This window comes from Bos indicus, chromosome 4 (genome assembly GCF_029378745.1).
Source record: "Bos indicus isolate NIAB-ARS_2022 breed Sahiwal x Tharparkar chromosome 4, NIAB-ARS_B.indTharparkar_mat_pri_1.0, whole genome shotgun sequence".
Taxonomy (NCBI): Eukaryota; Metazoa; Chordata; class Mammalia; order Artiodactyla; family Bovidae; genus Bos; species Bos indicus.
Genome location: NC_091763.1, coordinates 71,350,893 through 71,373,741, shown reverse-complemented (window position 1 = coordinate 71,373,741; position 22,849 = coordinate 71,350,893). Strand labels below are relative to the sequence as shown.

At 41.3% G+C, this 22,849-nt stretch overlaps 1 protein-coding gene across 7 annotated transcripts in view; it reads right to left on the bottom strand.

Moving 5' to 3' along the window:
* Positions 1 to 1,010: 1,010 nt before the first annotated feature.
* OSBPL3 (oxysterol binding protein like 3) overlaps positions 1,011 to 22,849 on the bottom strand; it is a 199,281-nt gene continuing 177,442 nt past the window's right edge. For 6 of the 7 annotated variants that reach the window (XM_070787925.1, XM_070787926.1, XM_070787920.1 and 3 more), the window contains 6 exons: positions 22,646 to 22,724; positions 20,967 to 21,111; positions 17,757 to 17,901; positions 12,694 to 12,820; positions 10,908 to 11,030; positions 1,011 to 4,687 (listed from right to left, as the gene is read on the bottom strand). In XM_070787925.1, coding sequence (XP_070644026.1) covers positions 4,591 to 4,687; positions 10,908 to 11,030; positions 12,694 to 12,820; positions 17,757 to 17,901; positions 20,967 to 21,111; positions 22,646 to 22,724 — 716 coding nt within the window. In that variant the 3' untranslated portion in view covers positions 1,011 to 4,590. Of the gene's footprint in view, positions 4,688 to 10,906; positions 11,031 to 12,693; positions 12,821 to 17,756; positions 17,902 to 20,966; positions 21,112 to 22,645; positions 22,725 to 22,849 lie in introns of those variants that run through there. The other variant, XM_070787927.1, reaches the window with a different exon arrangement.

Genomic DNA, 22,849 nt, shown 5'->3' with positions numbered 1-22,849 from the left:
TGACTGGCACCAGCTAGGGCCCTGATGTCCTGATTTGCCGGTCACTGATGGATATTAATTATGTTAATGCAGATATTTCATCAGTTCTACTAGATAATACAGCTGAGTTCATAAACTAAAGGCTAAGAACTTGTACCTTCAAATTTCATTGCCTTCTTCAAGTTGAAACCTTAGGACGCTTTCATATCTACTCCAACAATGTTAAAATAGTCTGAAGTTGCCTTTTAAGATTTCCTTTAGTGATGTTATTTGGAATAATGTTGATCCTTCTTTAATGGCAGGTTTGATACAGATCAACAGGCAAATGCCATATACATATATGAAAGTTAGCAATAATTTCATGATGCTTATATGCAAATTGCACTTACTGTCCTCAAAATGTATTTGATAGCTTGTTTTTCTTTTAAGCCAGGATCCAATCAAGGTTCATGAGTGGCTTCTGGTTGTCTCTTTAGTGTTTTGGGGGAGGCAAAGACTTTATGTGTGTAACTCTGCGGTCCAGTGTATGTGTGACACTGTAAACATGTGAACTAAACCAAATGGAACTTCAGGGAAGGCTCAGTGTTCAGGGTATTGCAGAGGACACAACTTGGGTGTAGGAGGAGATGAGTCAGCCATTCACCAGGGCCATTAAATTAGTGTGGGTGGTCAGCATTTCCCTTTTTCATGTTAGGACACACAAAAAATAATGATATTTCCATAACATGCTGGGTTGAACAGAGAGGGCTTCTTGGGGGCTGTGTGGAGCTCCAGCTGCCCCCCTCAGGTTCTTGTCCCAGTGGTGGGGGACCTACATTTGCAGTATATCTCGGAAATGTTCAGACCAAAAATATGGCAACTTTTGCCAAAGTTTCCAGGGTTCTTTGGGTCCTGGGGTATTTTTTGTATTTCCAACCCCATCACTTTAGTTAATCTTGTGTGTTTCTCCCTCAAGAATCTCAGCTGGAGTCTTGCTCTGTCCCATCAACAGCCACATATGCCCATTAACCTGGAAACACAACCACAGGGGCAGCCTTTTTCCATGTTATTTATTCAGTCAACTAGCTACACGTGGGGAAAAAGCAAATTAGTTGGAGCTTTTGGGGGAGGCCTCGGCGGATGGGTGGAAGGCTGGAATTTTAAACAGAAAATAATCTTATAAACAGTTAGATGAAAGATTTACAAAATCCATTAAAAAAAATAGTATCTTCTGAGGGTAAGAGACAAAGATAAAATCATCACAAATAAATTAACAACCTCTGATCATTGCATTCCTCAAAACCAAAGTTCCTGAAAATGGTTTGCATTTCAGACTGCTGCAATTTGCAGATACTTATATGGTCTATATTTCCAAAAAAGAAAAATAGAGACAAACACCAAGCAACAGATTAATACAATGTAGGGAAAGTTGAGCACATGAAAATAGCTATCATTTGGTAGCAAAAATAGAGTTATGCCAATGTTAATATCAAAATTAAAGACATTTAAATAAATTATGTCAATACAACTGCTTATTGCTCCTATTCATAACTAAAAGGTCTGAGAAAATTCTATGATAGCGGAAGGCATAATATAATTTACAGAATAAGTATTAGACCTACAACAAGTTTCAACAACCAAACAGAACCTTTATCATTTTTCTTTTAGTGTTGACATTATTAATGGTAGGACAAGGTCACTCATCATAAATGTGGAAAACACAGAAGGACAGTGCTTGAAGCCCAAGTCAATGATTTACTGGAAGTAATTAAAAATAGGATGTGAGAAAAGCAGCAGCCCAAATGAAGTAAATATTTTTTTTAATGAATGGTTTGTCTATTTTACTCTCCCAGAGAGTCTATAGGAAGCACATGAGGCTGTGGGGGCTGTCTGGGCATTCTGTGGGGATAATGACGGTTGTCTTAAAGTGAACTCCGTCTGTTTAGTTAGTACCAGAACCAGCCTGGCTTCTAGGAGGTGAATGGCATGGAGAAAGAAGCTGCACTGAGACTTTGATTATTACATTTCACTCCAGGAAATACCATCTTAGGCTTTGGGACCTGGGGAGGGAGTGATCTGCCTGGCTACACAGGAGACTGTGGCCCCTTCCTGAAAAGCATCTCTTGCAGCTTGGGACGACCAGCAGGGGCAGCAGCACCACGTTACCTGGGGTGTAATGTGGGAAACTGGACTGCACGCGGTCCCATTTCCAAGAACAGCGGTGTGGTTCACCATACATTTGGGATGGGATGACCAGGAATAAAATAGAGGTTACAACGTGTACCTTCAGCGATGAAGTGATTGGCATTATGTAATTGGGAGATCCAAAATCTGGAAAAGTCAGTTCTGCCTCAGTCCTCAAACAATGCCATGTTTCTGCTTCCTTCATCTTAAGACTATAAAATGTCCTTGAGATACAAATTAGGTTGAGAAGGTGCTTTTGAGAGTAGAGACTGAAGGAAAAAAGAAGCTGTTTCCCCCTCAAGGGAATTTGAGGATTATAATAGGATGTATCACCAAGCCATTTAAATGTCAGAAAAACCCTTTATAGAGGTGGGTACTAATAGGTTTTAAAATTGGCATGCATATTCAAATTTATCCACACTCCCATCTCAAATGACTACAAAGGTGATGTTTGGTCCCTTGATCCTTGTGATTACAAAATGAAATATAAGATCAATTGAAATAGCAACTGGGACAATTAAAGACTTGCCAAAGACCTCATGACAAAGCTACATCCATTCAGGCTGCATGTTTTGTTCTTGTTTTGAGCCAACCTCTGCCACAGTCAGTATTACTCAAGTTCTACATTTACCTTCACACTGTGAAAATGAGATTTGTTTTCCCCTGGAGTACCCTTAAAATCCACAGGCCTCTTCTTCCTGTCTGTGAGCAGAATTCTGATACAAGCTTGAAAAGAAAAGAACAAAGCCCATACCAAAGAATTTGATCGTTTTCATTAGAAATGGAAATGATATTCTCACTGTGTTCATCTCGACGTCTTGATAAAATGAAATGGATGAAAGCAATATTTAATGAATCGCATATTATTTTAAAATGCTAGTCACTTGCAGATTCCAAAAGGCTAGTGATCCACTTTAACTCTATTTTGAAAATGGAACACTCTCTAACTAGTTGTTTCTGTGACACTGAAAAACAGTGCATGCTTTTTCCCATTACTTATTTGATTTTTCACTCAAAGCATTCTTTGATGTTATTTAAATATCTAAAAATGTTTTCTGGAGAAATTTTTTTTTACCACATCATTTTACTTGATATCCCATAGGGTTGTTATGGACTTTAGAGGAAAATGCTTAAAACTCAAGCTTTGGTTTTAAAGTAATACGGGCAGAAATTGGAACTGCTGTGATCACAGAATTCAACTACTGCACATATTCTATTATTGTAATTGGCAATAACACATTTAAAAAGGCAAAGTTTCTCCTTTTGGTAGTTATAATCTGTATCATTCAAGACTGCTGCAAAACTCACAAATGAGTGATATGAGTTAAGAAGAAAGTGTAGGAAGGGGATAAGAAGACATTTAAAGCTTTATCAGAACACAGCACAAAGGAAGAACTCAATTCTCTACATTTTTCTATAAGGCAGATGGTCAAACTTTTTAATACAAGATCTAAAATACATTGCTTATTAAGAGGTAGAAAATACCAAAACAGTATTTAAGGAAAATGTGTTGAGTTACTTAAAACAATCAGCTACTTTATTAAACTTCTGGAAAGTCAAACTGCCATGTGGAATCCCCTGTGTATTTTAACACTAAATTGGGTCATTCCACGTTCAACAGAGATGTGGGCAAATAGTGGGGGAGGTTGGGGTGGAGTAGGAAAACAGTTTTTTTTAACTTGTAATGATTTAACTCTAAGGAGAAATTTCCTACTGTTTGGGAATTCATTATGATATTTAAAAAACAGGGATTTCTCAAATTATCAACACTTTCTCTGTATGATTTTGCACACAGGCAATGAAACTATAGGGAGGGATGACTTCAAATGTTTCCCTCTTTGAGAAGGTACCACACCCATCTTATATAAAAACATATCTCACTCATCTTATACCATTCTCTCCAGTCACTGAAATGCAAATACGAGTATTCTTCAGACTCCAGCACCAGCAGAATTGTTCTGTGTGAGCAATTCAAAAGCTGTCTGAGGCAAAAAGATACCTGAGCTACCAAAATAAACCTGGGTAGCTTATGCATGGGTGAGTAACCCTAGGTATTCTTTTTTCTTAATGCACCTGGGAGAGATGGATTTTCTTTACAACCTAATTTTATAAGGCATAAATTTAATTAGAATTTTCCTAACCTTTGGAAAATTAGTGTTAAAGTTTCTTTTTTAACCCACACATTAACATTCAATCTTTTATTTTTATTAAATAGTTTATATATAAAAAGAAATATCAAGGTGTTCTACATTCATATAAACAATCATGATAACATTTGAAATTGTAAAGAAACCTACTGAAGAAAATATATACTTAAATACTTACAACGCTAAGCTAAGAAGCACAAGTGATCATTCTAGATAATATTGTTTAAATATACAGACACAAGACGGTGGCTTCAGAAAGCAAATGCAGGAGAAGCACAAAGATGTCTTGTTCTTTCCTCTTTCACCACAAGACAGGATGGTCCAGTTTGGAAAAACCAAAATCTTTCCTAAGTTCCAAGTAGGTGCCATTGCTCACCCAAGAGTCATCAATGGATTTCCTGTGGAAGTGAAAGAATTTGTTGAAGGCTCTTGACAAGATCGTCATAGTCTCTATTTCCCTTTTCAGTTCCTCTCTGCCCTGCCCGGCCCTCCACCCGTCCCCCGCTGCTGCCCGTCCAGATTATCATTTGCATCTGCACACTCTGTCCCTGTGGTCCAGAACTGGACTGTTTAGCTACTTCTGACTTCAGCTTCTCAAACTTAGAGGCTGTGAGAAATGGTACTCCTGAGACAAACGGGTGAGGGAAGAGTCTGTGGTACAGAAAATATGGCTTGAGTATGACTATGTAAATGCTGCAAATCAATCAAGTTGTTCAAATCAAATAATAAATTAAGAGTAAAAAGGAAAGGAATTGGAAGTCATCACAGTCTAGAGTTAACAGCCTTGGTTAACTATTTGACTAGATGTCACTCAAAGTTGGGCTTCCCCAGTGGCTCAGAGGTTAAAGCGTCTGCCTGGAATGTGGGAGACCCGGGTTAGATCCCTGGGTTGGGAAGATCCCCTGGAGAAGGAAATGGCAACCCACTCCAGTACTCTTGCCTGGAGAATCCCATGGAGGGAGGAACGTGGTAGGCTACAGTCCATGGGGCCGAAAAGAGTCGGATACGACTGAGCGACTTCACTTTCTTTCACTTTCAGTTCAGTTCGATCGCTCAGTCATGTCCAACCCTTCGCAACCCCATAGACTGCAGCACGCCAGGCCTCCCTGTCCATCACCAACTCCCAGAGCTTGCTCAAACTCATGTCCATTGAGCGGTGATGCCATCCAACCATCTCATCCTCTGTTGTTCCCTTCTCTTCCTGCCTTCAATCCTTCCCCAACATCAGCGTCTCTTCTAATGAGGCAGTTCTTCACATCAGGTGGCCAAAGTATTGGAGTTTCAGCCTCAACATCAGTCCTTCCAAAGAATGTTCAGGACTGATTTCCTTTAGGATGGACTGGTTGGATCTCCTTGCAGTCCAAGGGACTCTCAAGAGTCTTCTCCAACACCACAGTTCAAAAGCATCAATTCTTCTGCACTCAGCTTTCTTTATAGTCCAACTCTCATATCCATACATGACCACTGGAAAAACCATAGCCTTGACCAGACGGACCTTTGTTGACAAAGTAATGTCTCTGCTTTTTAATATTCTGTCTAAGTTGGTCATAACTTTCCTTCCAAGGAGTAAGCGTCTTTTAATTGCATGGCTGCAGTCACCATCTGCAGTGATTTTGGAGCCCAGAAAAATAAAGTCAACCACTGTTTCCCCATCTATTTGCCATAAAGTGATGGGACTGGATGACATGATCTTCATTTTCTGAATTTTGAGCTTTAAGCCAACTTTTTCACTCTCCTCTTTCACTTTCATCAAGAACAGCTTTAGTTCTTCTTCACTTTCTGCCATAAGGGTGGTATCATCTGCATGTCTGAGGTTATTGATATTTCTCCCAGCAATCTTGATTCCAGCTTGTGCTTCATCCAGCCCAGTGTTTCTCATGATGTACTCTGCATATAAGTGCTAAGCAGGGTGACAATAAACAGCCTTGATGTACTCCTTTCCCTATTTGGAACCAGTCTGTTGTTCCATGTCCAGTTCTAACTGTATACAGATTTCCTAAAAGGCACGTCAGGTGGTCTGGTATTCCCATCTCTTTAAGAAGTTTCCACAGTTTATTGTGATCCACACAGTTAAACGCTTTGGGATAGTCAACAAAGCAGAAGTAGATGTTTTTCTGGAATTCTCTTGCTTTTTCGATGATCCAATGGATGTTGGCAATTTGATCTCTGGTTCCTCTGCCTTTTCTAAATCCAGCTTGAGCATCTGGAAGTTCTTGGTTTACGTACTGCTAAAGACTGGCTTGGAGAATTTTGAGAATTACTTTGCTAGCGTGTGAGATGAATACAATTGTGCAAATGCAATAGTTTGAGCATTCTTTGGCATTGCCTTTCTTTGGGACTGGAGTGAAAACTGACCTTTTCCAGTCCTGTGGCCACTGCTGAGTTTCCCATATTGGCTGGCATATTGAGCGCAGCACTTTCAAAGCATCATCTTTTAGGATTTGAAATAGCTCAACTGGAATTCCATCACCTCCACTAGCTTTGTTCATAGTGATGCTTTCTAAGGCCCATTTGACTTCTCACTCCAGGATGTCTGGCTCTAAGTGAGTGATCACACCATCATGGTTATCTGAGTCATGAAGATCTTTTTTTGTATAAGTCTTCTGAGTATTGTTGCCACCTCTTCTTAATATATTCTGCTTCTGTTAGGTCCATACTGTTTTTGTCTTTTATTGGGCCCATCTTTGCATGAAATGTTCCCTTGGTATCTCTAATTTTCTTGAAGAGACCTCTAGTCTTTCCCATTCTACTGTTTTCTTTGCACTGATTTCTTCTATTTCTTTGCACTGATCACTGGGGAAGTCTCTCTTATCTCTTCTTGCTATTCTTTGGAACTCTGCATTCAGATGGATATATATTTCCTTTTCTCCTTTGCCTTTTGCTTCTCTTTTTTTTCTCAGCTATTTGTAAGGCCTCCTCAGACAATCATTTTGCCTTTTTTTGTATTTCTTTTTCTTGGGGATGGTCCTGATCACTGCCTCCTATACAATGTCACAAACCTCTGCCCATAGTTCTTTAGACACTCTCAAATCTAATTCCTTTGACTCTATTTGTCACTTCCACTGTATAATCGTATAATACTAGATATTACATAGACCCAAATTCAAAAGGTTCATAAGAGTGGAGAGCTGAATTTTTCCATCCTACTCCCAGCATCCTGGTTCTCCTCAGAGACAACAATCTTAGCAGCTTCACTCTTTCAGAGAAATTCCATGTGTGTGAGCTTGCATGCACGCACATGCATGCTCCACTCCTCTCCTTTTTTTCATACAATGGTAGCCCTGGATGGTGTCCTACCCCTTAAGTTTTTACATAACATATATACTTGTAATCCTTTTCCATTGTCAAAATAAGATCAGCAAACTATAGCTTAATGGCCAAATCCAGCAGCTGGCTTATCTTTGCAATTCCATTTAATCGGAACATACCATGCCTGTTCATTCAAGTATTCACTATTGCTGCTTTCGCATTGCACAGCAGGGTTGAGTCATCACTATTGAGGCCTCACACCTTGCAAAGTTAATATTCACCATTTGTCTTCTGCAGGGAAAGTTTGGTTTCTCTGGCAAAAAGGAATTCCTCGTTTCCTTTTTAAACAGTTGCATGATATTCCATTGTGGGGATGGACCACGATTTAACAGGTACTTGACTGGTGGACACTGTGTTGTCAACCTCTAGCTATTATAAACAAAACATATGTTATTTTGTATGTGTGTGAGATTTATTATATTAAAAATTCCTGTAAGTTAAAACATCTGGGTCAGAGTATGTGCACTTGTAATGTTGACTGATACTGTCACATGTTTTAGAAAAAGTGAGGAGTACATATTTATCCACATTCTTAGGAACACAGTTTTTTTTTTTTTTTAATTTTGTATTGGGGGATAGCCAATTAACAATGTTGTGATAGTTTCAGGTGGACAGCAAACGGACTCAGCTCACTGAGTCCATTATACACATATAATCCATTTTAAGTGTATGCTGCTGCTGCTGCTAAGTCGCTTCAGTCATGTCTGACTCTGTGCAACCCCATAGACGGCAGCCCACCAGGCTCCCCCGTCCCTGGGATTCTCCAGGCAAGAACACTGGAGTGGGTTGCCATTTCCTTCTCCAATGCATGAAAGTGAAAAGGGAAAGTGAAGTCGCTCAGTCGTGTCCGACTCTTAGCAACCCCATGGACTGCAGCTCACCAGGGTCCTCCATCCATGGGATTTTCCAGGCAAGAGTACTGGAGTGGGGTGCTATCGCCTTCTCCAGGATACATGTATATGGCTCCATTAATGGCACCCCACTCCAGTACTCTTGCCTGGAAAATCCCATGGATGGAGGACCCTGGTGGGCTGCAGTCCATGGGGTCGCTAAGAGTCAGACACGACTGAGTGACTTCACTTTCACTTTTCACTTTCATGCATTGGAGAAGGAAATGGCAACCCACTCCAGTGTTCTTGCCTGGAGAATCCCAGGGACGGGGGAGCCTGGTGGGCTGCCGTCTATGGGGTTGCACAGAGTCGGACACGACTGAAGTGACTTAGCATACATGTATCCATTTTCTCTCAAACTCCTCTCCCATCCAGGCTGCCACAAAACATTGAGCAGAGTGCCCTGTGTTATACAGTAGGTCCTTACTGGTTATCCATTTTAAATATAGCAGTGTATACCTGTCGATCCCAAACTCCCTAACTATCTCTTTCTCCCAGTCTTATCCCAGCAACCATAAGAGGAACATGGATTTTTATCACAATTGTTTCCCTATTCCAATAAAGGGATGTGTTTAAAATAAGTCAATCTGCGTATCAGATATTTTTCTTTGAAACAAAGATGACTAAAGCTGCCAGAGCTGTAGTTTCCACTTGGAATTTCCATTAATACTTTGGTGACTCCTTAGTGTCAACGGAAACATCTAAGTCCCCATACTCCTCCTCTCTGTCATCTCTGCCAGCTTCTAATTGGAACAGTTCCAGGACTGCTACTGCTGAACAATTCCCACCTTTTCTCACATTTTTACCTGCCACATCCAATACTCTGATAATTTTATAGATAATCAAAAAGAAGAAGAGCTGCCACTGTGTTTGGTCCTTCTCTATTCCAGACAAAATTCTTACATGGTTGAAGCGACAGCCTAGGTAACATTTTATATTTTGCATTTAAATGCTGGTTCAATTCCCATAGAGCTCCATAGACTTTATGAAGATTTTTCAGGTTCTCATATCAGGTCAAGTTGATCAATCTCCTTATCTATTTCTTGAGACAGTTTGGTTACCCACAATATTTAATGATCCTAAAAATACTGTAACGAACCTCTTTAACAAATATTAGTAAAATCAACTGATCAGTCTGTTAGTCTATCCATTTACCTATCCATTGCCTTTCTGAAAAAAATAATTTAAGGAAACGTATTCATTAAATGTTTAAATGAAGCTGTGAATATTCCAGGATAAAACTCTACTATACTGATCTTCAATCACTCAAATCCTTAGTGTGTGATCAAAATCCACACCAACTTGAGGGGAAAGAATATTATACTGGGGGGATAAAACATAACTTATCGCTAAAACCCCAGAAAAACTTGTTGGAAAAAACCCCAGAACCATATTGCGCCCTGGCCTGTAGTCAAGAGAGCCAGGCCCCTGTCTGGGACAGTCCACTGGGTCCTTCCACAGATCACCTATGTCCCCTGGTCCTTCACCTCTTCTCAGTTAATAAAAGAGGAGGTGAAGGGCGGACGATCTTGGATGTCCCTTCTAAACTTTCAGCCTATTTTTAATAAGAGCCTTCTAGCCAGTTATTTTTAAAATGATAGTAAATGTTCCAAATCTAAGCCCCAGTATATTGGAACTTCTGCAACTCAAGAATTAGTACTTGGAATTTCTAGTTTGATGATGGTTAATTATCTCCATCACTGTACAGAATATACTTATGAGAAAATGAAAGTCGCTCAGTCGTGTCTGAGTCTTTGCGATTCCAAGGATTATACAGTCCATTGAATTCTCTAGGTCAGAATACTCGAGTGGATAGCTGTTCCTTCTCCTGGGGATCTTTCCAACCCAGGGATTGAACCCAGGTCTCCCGCATTGCAGGTGGATTCTTTACCAACTGAGCCACAAGGGAAGCCCAAGAATACTGGAGTGGGTAGTCTATCCCTTCTCCAGGGGATCTTCCTGACCTAGGAAATTGAACTGGGGTCTCCTGCGTTGCAGGTGGATTCTTTACCAACTGAGCTATCAGGGAAGCCCTATACTCATGAGAGGGGATGCAGAGAAACCAATCTTAGATCCCGTCTGAACAGATTGGCCTGGTATTGGGAGCTGGGTTTGGTTGGTCTCTTTGCTTCTCCCATAAACTCTTACTGAGCACCTCTCTGCAAAGTCCTGTGGGAGGTGCTGAGAGGCATAGGGAAAGAGCAAGGGATGCAAAAAAAGCAGGACGACTGAGGGCGGAGGCAGTGTCCACACAAAGACCGGCCCTGGCAAAGGACAGACGTCACCACTGTGAAGCAGGGAAAGTGCTGAGAACACTCTCACGGGGAGGGGACACCCCATCCACTCTCCTCAGTCCAGAAGCAACGGGTGTCACCAGTACCTGCCAACAATGACCCGTAGGACCCCACCATTTACACACCTGAAAAACCTCGGCTGGTGCTCCACCTTATTTTCTTCCAAGACCCGCCGCCTTTCTCTCTGCAGCTGTTCGATCCTCTGCTTTTGTATTTCAGCTTCTTCTAAGTTCCCTTCTTCTAGAAACCTGAGACATTAAGGGAAAAGATGAAGGAATATAAATGCCAAAAAATGGAACCATCATTACTACCAGAACTGCACATGTACAGACTGGATATTCAGAATATCCTCCTGTAAAATAAGAAACGTCCCAACCCTTAAACATCACTTGGAAGTAGTGAGGGATGACACTGTGCTATGAACTGGTGATACAGACATGGTTCAAAAAATTATATCTATAAAAAGCAATTTGGGGCAAAATCTCCCTCTCGTTCCTGTCTTCAATTCTACCTGTTTCCTTCCTACCCCACCCACCGTGGGTAGCCCACCGTGACTAGTTTCTTGTGCATCCGTCTAGAGATTTCTTATTCATATATAAACAAACATTAACATACATTCTCACCTCCCTTTTAGAACAGAAATGGAAGCAGGCTACACATACTGTGCATACTTTCTTGGTTTGGTTTCTTTTTTCTTGCTTTGTCTTACTTAACAATATATCTTGGAGATCTTTCTTGGTAGTACATAGATCTCTTTTAGAGATCTCTAGATTTTTTAATAGATATATAATATTCAGTTATGTGGGTATACCTGAATTTATTTAAACAATTCTCCACTGATAGATATTTGAGATGGTCTCAATCTTTTTTACGTTATAATTAATGCTGCAGTGAAGGACTGTGTACAATTGCCATTTTTCACATGTGTTAGTTTATGTATAAGGAGATGATTCTAGAATTGGAACTGCTGGGTAAAAAGGTGAGTTTGCAATATGTCTGTTACTAACTGCCCTTTACAGGGATTCTAGCAATTTACATTCCCACCAGCAGTGGTACTGGAATGCCTCTTCCCTGTACCCTCAGAGTACATCAAACCTTCGAGTCTTTGCCATCTGATGGGTAAACAAATGGTATAACAGCATGGTTTTTAAATTTTTACATTTCTCTGAGCAAGACTGAGTATCATTTCATATAGTTAGGAGATATCTGCACTTCATTGTTTGTAAACTGTTCATTTTCCTATGTCTATTTTTTGTTTTTTTCCCCCAAATGGATTGATCTTGATTTCTAGAACCAAATCATGAAGTAAGCTGCTCAGTCATAAATCTGTTGATTCTAGGTATACATTTTATTTATTTTACCATGAAGAAGGATGCTGGGTTTTTTAAAATAAAGTGAAATTTTCTTTTTTCCCCTTGGTTTTGAGTCTTAAAGAGATAGGCCTTAGGGCAGACATTATGCTTTCCATTTTACAGAGTTGGAAACTGAGACTGAGAAAGGTTAAAAGACTTAGCATATGTCATACAGCTTGTCAGCCTCAAACCTAGGATCAGAAGTTAGATTTCAATGCACCAAAATAGTTTAAATTCAAGGGCCAAGGAACTGAATGCTTTTTTCAAATACATAGTAAGTGTATTTTTTATTACTATATGTAAGAACACTCTTTTAAAAAAACTTTTGAAAAATTTATTTCAATAGAAACGGGAATCTACTGGTGAATAAAGGTCATGCCACACACTGCTTTAAGCTGGGCTCTGCTCCTTCCACAAGGTTGCTTACAGTCCCCCTAGACTTCTACTCTTGATGACAGAATCTCTCTCTTTTAGGCTCCATTGGTGGCCTAGAAGATGTTACTAAGCCTTTTTATAGTTTCACATCTCTGGAGGATAAAGACCTGAAAAATATCCTTACCTTTGATCTGGCCTGAATCGAGTATCGGTAGGTGGTAATAAAGACTTTAACAATGGATCCATTTCATTTAATTCTAGTGCAAACTGTGTGAAGCCATAATATTGCTCATAGCCTTTTGGCATGGGATCTAAAAGAAAGAGAGATTGTTCATCTCTAACTTGAATTGCATTCACATCACATTTTAATTCTTTCACCTTTTTCATCTCAGACCTGCTACAGTTTTTTTCTCTCAGCTCCAACCTCTTCCATTTCTATTAAAACATTCTGGCTTACAAAGAGGTTCTGAATTTTTCTCTATAAATTTTCCTTTCTATAAGTTTCCTTCTGCCTACAAAGCTAAGGCCTTCTTTGTGCAATCCAAATTTGTTAAATATCAAAATGTTTCTATAGAATTGTAAGTTATAAAAATAATTTGTTACAAAAATAAGCATGCTGAAAAGAACTCCAGGTCCATTTTTACTAACAAGACTCTCACTCTAGAGAATCCATTTTCATTTAAGAGATGTCAAATTCTTCTGAAACTGCCTAGTACCTAGAATAGTGTTGGACCCATAGCAAGAGGTCAATAAATGTTATACTTTACTTTCATTTCTGCTCCTCCTTTCCTCAATGCAGGGCCTCTCCGAATCTTACATATTTTAATTTTAAACCATCTCAGGAGAAGCCAGGAATAGAGATGGGATTATATCAGCAGAAACACTGTCAGCTGGAACCAAAGGGGACAGAGAAAACGGGACTAAATGAAGCAAGGCGAGAAAACGGGACTAAATGAAGCAAGGCTGTTGGACTCTTGTTATTTTACAGATGGAACCAGAGAGCTGCCCAGCTGCAAACATGCACCACCTTCAGGCAAAGGGAGGAATGACTCTGAAGGTGATTCAGAGACATTAGGCTGCCCTCCCTCCACAGGCCCAGACCACACAGGCCCAGGGCGCAAGGCTGCTTCCACTTCTCAAAGGGCTGGGCCACTGTGCAGCTTCAACATGCCCAGCCGCCACTACCCAGAACCCTGGGGGTCTTGGGAGCTGGGCAGTGTCCCAGTGCGCCCAGAGGGTAGGGCATCAAGCCAAAGAGGAGGTTCCCCAGTCTTAAGACCTAATGGCATTTGCCCTACTAGGTCTTGGGCTAACTTAAAACCCATCATCCCTTTCTTCTTTCTTCTTTCCCACTTTGGAATGGGAATGTCTATCCTACGCTCATCCTGCCACTGTATTTTGGAAGCACATTTTGGTTTCACAGGTTCATAGCTGGAGAGGATGAATCACACCTCCAATCTCACCCATGCCTGATTTAGATGATATTTAAATGAGACTCTAGAGTTGATGCAGGAATGAGTTAAGACTCTTGGGGCTGTTGAGGTGGAAAACATACATTTTGCACGTAAGAAGGATATGATTTTGGGGGCCAGAATGTTAGACTTGATGTTTGCCGCTGCTGCTGCTGCTAAGTCACTTCAGTCTGACTTGATGTTTACGTTCTCTCAAAGTTCATATGTTAAAGCGCCACCTCCAACATGGCTGTATTTGGAAATCAGGTCTCTAAGGAACTGATGACGATGGAGAAGGAAATGGCAACCCACTCCAGTAATCTTGCCTGGAAAACACCATGGACAGAGGAGCCTGGCAGGCTACAGTCCGTGGGATCACAAGAATCAGACACGACTTAGCAACTAAACCATCCACCACTACAAAGTGAATATATGCCTAAAGATAATATGTGAAAAGGATATTTGCCATATACTAGCTAGTTTTTTGGTGGGAGGGTGGGAGTCAAGGAAGACTTGGGGTTATTTTTTCATCAACTTCCATTTTATACTTATTTATAATGGTCATTATTTTTACTAATACTGTAAAACTATGAAAATGAATAAAATACTAAAAGTTTCATATAAAAAAAAAAAAGGAACTGATGACGGTAAATGAGGTCAGAAGGGTGGGCCCTCACCTGCAGCCAAGCCACAGGGAAGACTCTGACCAGAGCCCAAATTTGCCTGTACCCAGCCTTCGGAACCGTGAGAAAATGAATTTCTACTGTTTAAACCACCCAGTCTGTGGTGTTTTGTTATACCAGCCAAAGCAGATTAATGCAGTCATGCTGTCCTAATTTTAATTCCAGCTAAGAATCAAGCTAAACATACCTAAATTTATGTCTTGGATAAATCAAATATAGACTAATCAAATATAGTCTACTCCGAGCCTTTGCTCTAGTTGTCCACACATACAAATACAAATGCTTTCTGTGAACTTTTCTGCAGACCCATTTTTTGAGGCTTCAGAAGTCCATTTTGTCTAATTCTAGTTCTCTGGATCCTAAGCATAAAAATAATAGCAAAGCTTCCTATTGTGCCCTCAAAAACTCATCCTAGTCTCCAGAGTGGAGACAGTGGGTTTTTTTCTTGCAGACAGGCCAGGGATGCTCACAACCATAAACAGAGACATAAAGTCAATAAATAACAAGAATAACAGCTCACACAGTGTTCTTTTGTCAAGGTACTGCTTTAACACCTGGACCAGATGGTGACTCTCATCTGCAATACATTCTTTAAGCAAAGGAGAATGAATGTTTCACTCATGAAATGCCACGTGTGCCTCTGAACCTTTGAAGCCAGGGAGGTGGCGAGTGGTGCCAATTCATTCTAGCTTCGTGGCAACCTCTCTGACGGTGGAAATGGGTGGATACTACCCATTGAAAGAAACATTGTTGGCTGCCCACTCTACAGTCATCTCTCTTTCTTGCTAATGGCTGACTCATCTGTTCAGGTGTCCTTATGCCCTTTCTAGGGGATTAATCTAAGGTCATCAGAATCTCTCCTGCTGACCCAGTTGCACAGGATCAATTAAGGGATGAATCTGGTTCCACTTCAGGTTGACAAGTTACAAACATACATTTGGGGACTTCCCTGGTGGCACAGTGGATAAGAATCCGCCTGCCAATGCAGGGGACACAGTTTTGATTCCTGATCCGGGAAGATCCCACATGCCTCGGAGCAACTAAGCCCGTGCTCCATAACTACTGAGACTGTGCTCTAGAGCCTACGAGCTGCAACTACTGAAGCCTGTGTGCCCTAGAACCCACGCTCTGTGACAAGAGAAGCCACCATGATGAGAAGCCGGCACACCACAACGAATAGTCCCCACTCGCCACAACTAGAGAAAGCCCACGCAAAGCAGCAAAGGCCCAGCGCAGCCAAAAATAAAGAAAATAATAAATAAATAAATAATTTTTAAAGAAGAGCAGAGCCTTGTGGGAGACTCTGAATCCAGAAGAGTAAGATGGAGTAACAAGGACCACATTTGGCCTCCCAACGTAAACCACCACCAACAAAAAGGAGACAGACAAAACAGAAAGATACATTTGCTGGGGGATACTAGGAAATTCTTCATTCCTGAGAAGAAGAGAGTCACAGCAGAAGAAAGCTCTTCCATCCTGACATCTCCTCTGCTTACATGAGAATATGATATTGAACTGAAACAATCATATTGCGTCCAGGAGAAGAATTATAACTGCCATATCGGGAGTGGCAGGTGGTGTTATTGGTAAAGAACTCACCTGCCAATGCAGGAGACATAAGACATGCAGATTCAATCCCTGGGTTGGGAAGATACCTTGGAGAAGGGCATGGCAACCCACTCCAGTATTATTGCCTGGAGAATCCCATGGACAGAGGAGCCTGGTGGGCTATGATCCATAGGGTCGTAAAGAGTCAGACACAACTGAATTGACTTAGCAGGCACAATGTGTTCTCAATGATCTATGTTCTTGAGACAGGTAAGTTGCCTATGTAATAACCGTAGGGCCACACCCTCCACACTTGTTTTTAAGTAATAGTACATATCCTAATGGTTTAAGCCACTATTAGAATGGCTTTCCTTTTTAGATTTTCTTTTTATTTTGATCAGACTAAAGCATCTTAAGGGTACTCTCTAAGGGCAATGGTTTTAGAATATAACCATGACTCAGGAAGATATTTATCAGATGAAAAGATGGGCTAAACTCTTAAAATGTTTTAGGGGACGTGTTATGAAGTTTTGGCTTCCATACCCTTTCTCCCCCCATCTGCTTAATGAATTTAGCATCTTTCTAGAATTATAGGAGAGATTAGAGTGGTTTATGGTATTGGGAAAATCTAGGGGACCCCATAACTCTTGTAGGTCATTCTGCTTTTCCAGTAAGGTTTCCCTATCTCTAGAATGACTTCTTGAACTTCACTAATAGCATTTCCTGTGTGCCTGGTATAGGCAAAGGAATGATGTGCAACCACAGATAAGCAATGGCTTTGTTCTGGGATTAAGAACCCAGGACTTTACCAGTCCAACAGAGGTATTGTTGATAAGCATGAGGATGAGTCTGAGATATAACTAGGTGAATGACAGTAGAGCCAGTTGCTCTGCTGCTGCTGCTGCTAAGTCACTTCAGTCGTGTCCGACTCTGTGTGACCCCAGAGACGGCAGCCCACCAGGCTCTGCCGTCCCTGGGATTCTCCAGGCAAGAACACTGGAGTGGGTTGCCATTTCCTTCTCCAATGCATGAAAGTGAAAAGGGAAGGTGAAGTCACTCAGTCGTGTCTGACTCTTAGCGACCCCATGGACTGCAGCCTACCAGGCTCCTCCGTCCATGGGATTTTCCAGGCAAGAGTACTGGAGTGGGGTGCCATTGCCTTCTCCAGCCCGTAGCTCTAGCATAGTTCAAAGAGAGGCTATGCTATGCTAAGTCACTTCAGTCCTGTCCGACTCTGTGCGACCCCATAGACGGCAGCCCAACAGGCTCCCCCGTCCCTGGGATTCTCCAGGCAAGAATACTGGAGTGGGTTGCCATTTCCTTCTGAAAGTGAAAAGTGAAAGTGAAGTCGCTCAGTCGTGTCCGACTCTTAGCGACCCCATGGACTGCAGCCTACCAGGCTCCTCCGTCCACGGGATTTTCCAGGCAAGAGTATTGGAGTGGGGTGCCATTGCCTTCTCCGCAAAGAGAGGCTGGATATACTAAATGGACGCTGACGTTCACCCGCAGGGGGTTCTTCTGGCCACGCCCTCGCTTTGCTCCACCTGGCAAACCCAGATACTAACTTGCTCTCCAGATGCAAGCGGATGAGGAGGAGCCGCCGCAGTAGATGCTCTCGTGCCATTTCCCGAAGAGCCGATGTACTGCTTTTCCACTCTGGTCAAACACTGTACCTTCAATCTCATGGGCGTTAGTGCTCCAGTATTTCGCCTAGGAGTAAAAAGAGAGTCATCTGTTAGTGTTTTGGGGTCAATTTATTACGAATGTTAAGAGAAAAAAGGAAGAGGAAAGAAACCCGCAAGAATGATTCTATGCTGCATATGGTTTGTTGGTTCTGGCTTTTTAAAAATTCATACTTTTAATTATTTAATAAAAATTAAAAGCTAGCTCTTTATTTATAGGTTGTAGCTCAATCATCAACATTGTGTAAGACATAATTTTCTATCTACTTTCACATCATGCACTGCAGGAAGGAAGGGATCATCCACCAGGTGGGGGTTGACCCTTAAGCCCCTTCCAGAACAGCTGTCCCCTGACTGTCACTGTGGTTCTACTACAATTTAAAAGAAATGTAACTCATATAACTTACTCTCTCAAGGAACTAGACAATCCTTTGTAAACAACCTTTTTTTTTTTACCAAGTTTGTAAACCAATCAACTTTCAGTTTCTACTATTTATTTTTTTCCCCAAACCAGATCTGCTCATCTAACTTATAGGAACCTTATGCAATCCACATTCCCACTGAGTTGGTCCTGGACTGAGAACAGCTCAGCTAGGCCCAGCCTTGTGGATTTTACATATACAGTACCACACTGCGGTCAGCAGAGGGAGCGCTAAGTCCCTAGAGTTGAGTTTTTCAATTTTCCTTGCCTGCCCTAAAAATCTGCAAAAGACCAGAAGGCATTACTCCATAAATCAAAAAATTCTACTACTATTTTCAGCCAAAATAGAATCCGTATCTGGAAACCAATAAAATAGAGTGAAATTTCCAGGCCATATCTGGTAGACTAGCTTCCCCATTCCAAGTCCAAAATAAAAATGGGAGGAAGGGCAGAGTATAGCAGTACCTCAGAGATTAATCAGACATGTAACAGTGAGTTCTCTAGTCAGGTTAAAAAGGAAAGCAAACACTGTCCAGGCTTTTAAGTTTATTCTAAAGCAGGAGTCATATTTTTCTCTGTAGAGATATTTGTCAGTAAGTCCAATTACTTACTGGGAAGCCACAGAAAGAAGCAGTCATGCTCCACACATAACTGCTGCTTTCAAATTATTTTTCAATACCAGAGGCACATCCAGTGTTCTAATTCTTTTCATCTCTCATAGCTATGAAAATATGTTCCCTGGTCCTCAGTAGATGAATACCACATGGATGGTATAAATGGGAGTGAAGCACATTCTTTGGGGAAATTTCTGAGAGCAGGGTAGCTTGCACCTGGATCAATCAATCAATGTATCTATTATCTGTCAATCTCCCAGGTATATATACCCCTTATTCAGGCTCCTTTGCTTCTTTTTTGAAAGACCTTAGATGAAGCTTTTAAGGCAGGGTCATCTTTGCATGCTGCATTGCTTCAGTCATGTCCGACTCTTTTCAACTCCATGGTCTATAGCCTGCCAGCCTCCTCTGTCCATGGGGTTCTCCAGGCAAGAATACTGGAATGGGTTGCCACGTCCTCCTCCAGGGGATCTTCCCAACCCAGGGATCGAACCTGCATCTGTTATATCTCCTTCATTGGCAGGCTGATTCTTTACTACCAGCACCAGCTTATTTTATGCCAAATCACTACTAATTCTATCTACAACCCAGTTTGACCTACAGGATATAATAAAGACCCCAAGCCATCTCTCCATAATGCGCCCCCAGTTGCTATAGGTGGTACAGAGAGGTACTGTGTGAAATTCCACAGTTAGAACCTAATCTCTTGGCTTATGATTTTGACCTTAATTAGATGCAGATACTCCTTGAGGAGGGTAACCCTTTACGGCCACTTGGTATATGTGAGATTTTTACAGGCAAGAGGGAATTTCAGGAGGGAGAGAAGGTGGGGAAACGGGCTCAAATCAAGGCAGATGGAAAGTTGGATAGGTAAGCAGATGATTCCAGGCTCTTTGCCTGAGGAAAAGCTGTTCGTTTATCCTTAAATGTGCATGAGACTCTGCTGTGTGCTAGGCAAAACTGCCAGGCATCGGCCACAGAAGTGGGCAAGACAGATCTGGCTTCTGCTTTGCTGGAATCAGGAATAGCAAGGAGGGTGTGGGGAGCAGAAAATAAGCAAGTAAAGCAACAGCGAGCAAGCTACCGGCAGGTGGTAATAAACACTCTGAAGAAAACATATGAAAGAAAGATATGAAAGAGGGTGACTAACAAGGCTGATGGAAGGATCTGGAGGACCCCAAGCAGAAGGAAATGGAGAGAGAGAAAGAAGGACAGTGCAGCTAGAGGACGATGAGGAAGGAAGGGGATGAGGGGTGGCAGGAGTCAAGGTTGGAGAGGACAGAGGGGGGGGGGTGGGGTGTGTGTGTGTGTGTGTGTGTGTGTGTGTGTGTGTGTGTGTGTGTGTGTGTGTGTGTGTGTGTGTGTGATGGGGGTGGGGAATGCAGGCTCTACTGGGTCTCATGGGCCACTGTAAGGATGTAAGCGTTTGTTCTGACAAAGATGGGAGTTGTCAGAGGTTTTGGTCAAATATGATGTGACTTTCATTTTTTAAACTGTGCTAAAACATACATAATATTTACTGTTTCAACCATTTTTTTAATGTAAAATTGAGTTGCACTATGTACACTCACAAAGTTGCATAATGATTGCCTTATATACCTCCAGAACTTTTCATCTTCCCAAACTGAAACTCTGTGCCCATTAAATAATGACTCCCTATTCCTTCCTCTTCCCAGTCCCTGGAAATCACCATCCTACTTTCTGTCTTTATGAATCTGGCTGCTCCAGGTATCTCATATAAATGGAATCATTTTTGTCCTTTTGTGTCTGGCTTATTTCACTTAGCATAATGTCTTCCAGGCTCATCCATACTGTATCATGATGACTTATGTTTCAACAGGGTCCCTCTGGCTGACTCACTGGGGAGAGACCACAGAGGAGTAAAGGAAGGAAGGAGGCTAGGAGGGACTGTGACCCTGGTCCAAGTGAGAGGGGTAAGGCTGGGACCAGGGGGCCCTGGCACAAAAGTGAAGGTGAAAAGTTCCCCAAGACCTGTGACCTGAGGCCCAGTTCTGCCAAGGCCTGTCTGGGGCCACAGCTCACAGGCACCGAGGTTACCTTTATAAAGTTCACTTTGCAGTGGCAGGAATCATCATTCAGGTTCTTGATGACAATCTCTCCATAGTGCTCGATCCACCTCTGCCCGCTTAAGATGTTGTGGATGCAAGAGGTCACTTTGTTCCACTCAAAATGATCTCCAAAACTAAAGGAAAAGAAAGGGAAAGTTACAGCTCCCAGAGGAGTCAGCAGCAAATGCAAACAAGCATTTCAAAAACAAGTCCTGTGATGAATTTCTTATTCCTTCACTACAGACCTAACACCAAGAAAGCCATGCTGGGTGGTCTAAGAGCCTTCACCCTCCTCCCCACGGGTGCTTTGGGGGCAGCAGCAATCAGATCCTGGAGCTGCAGAGGCTCCACTGGAAGTGGGGGCGGGGGGTCTCCTGAAACAATCCACTCTGTCCTTTGACAGAGGAGGAAACTGAACTGGAGGAGGTGTGTCTAAAGTCACCAAACTATGAAAGGAGAGTGACAAGGGGAGGGTGGAGAGGCTGTCCACAGTGTGCTCCGTCTCCACGCACACACACACACACACACATATGCATATGTACACACAGGCAGACACATGCACTATATATTTATGTATATACATGTGTGGGTACATATATGTAGGCACGTATGTATACAGGAAGACTTTGATCTATTGTAGCTTTTACAGGTTGAAGGTTTGGGGCAATCCTGTGTAGAGCAAGTCTATTAGCATTTTTCCAACAGCATTTCCTCACTTCATATCTCTGAAGTATATAAAAAGTAATTTTCATAAGCAATGGGAAGCCAAAAAATTCATATTGTAATATTTACTTTATTGCAGTGGTCTAAAACCAAATCTGCAATGTCTCTGAGGTGTGCCTGTACACACACACACATATATATTTTATACATAAATCTTAAGATACAAATATCTTAAATCTTTTACAGTAAGAAAGTATTCCAGGTATGACTTACAGAATGAAATAATAATTATGAGGATAATGATATTAAGACCAAAACCAAACACTTCATGGCACATACTATGTGCCAAGTATTATTATTTTTAATTAATTTATTTTAATTGGAGGCTAATTACTTTAGAATATTGTGGTGGTTTTTGCCATACACTGACATGAATCATGTGACTATTTTAAGTGTTATTTCAAGTGCTTTCCATATCTGTTTAATCATCCCAACAGTCTTATGAAGTAGATGGTTTATTATCCCTATTTCACTGATGAGGGAACTGGTGATCAGAAAGGTTAAGTACCTGCCCAACAATTTGCAATTAGTAAGTAGCAGTGTGAGCATATGAGTTCCAGCTCCAGAGACCATAACCATTACCACTTTGCTTTATGAAAAAGTATCAATAATCCCTGAAAGATCAAAGTCATGGCTTTCTTTAAAAAAATTTTTGACAGTGAGGCAGGACAACGATGTTAAAGAAAACTTATCATTCCTAATTGTGTTAGAAAGTAGAAATGAAAATTCTAAAAACTCTATTCAGGGAACTTTGGTGTCCAGGAAGCATTTCCATTAGAGAGAATGAAAATGTGAGATTGTCAAAATGAGGAACATTTGAAGCTACTGTCAAATGTATTAAAAGAAAAACACACACACTCAGCACCACGGGGGACAACGGGCATCCTGTTTCCAAACCCTGGCCCTAAATTCTATAAAGTTCCTAACCAGAGAAGGAGAACTTACGCTGGCAGAGTCACATGGGTTGTGCCAATGGGAACGATTTCCATGGATTTGCCCCAGAATTTGTTTTTCCATCTCACATCTGAAATGAAATAATACTGAATATTACATATTTAGTGGGAGAGCTAGGTAGATCCAAGGTTTCTTAGGCTGGATAAATGATAATCACAATATAGGATAATCTCTTCATAATAAACTTTATCATTA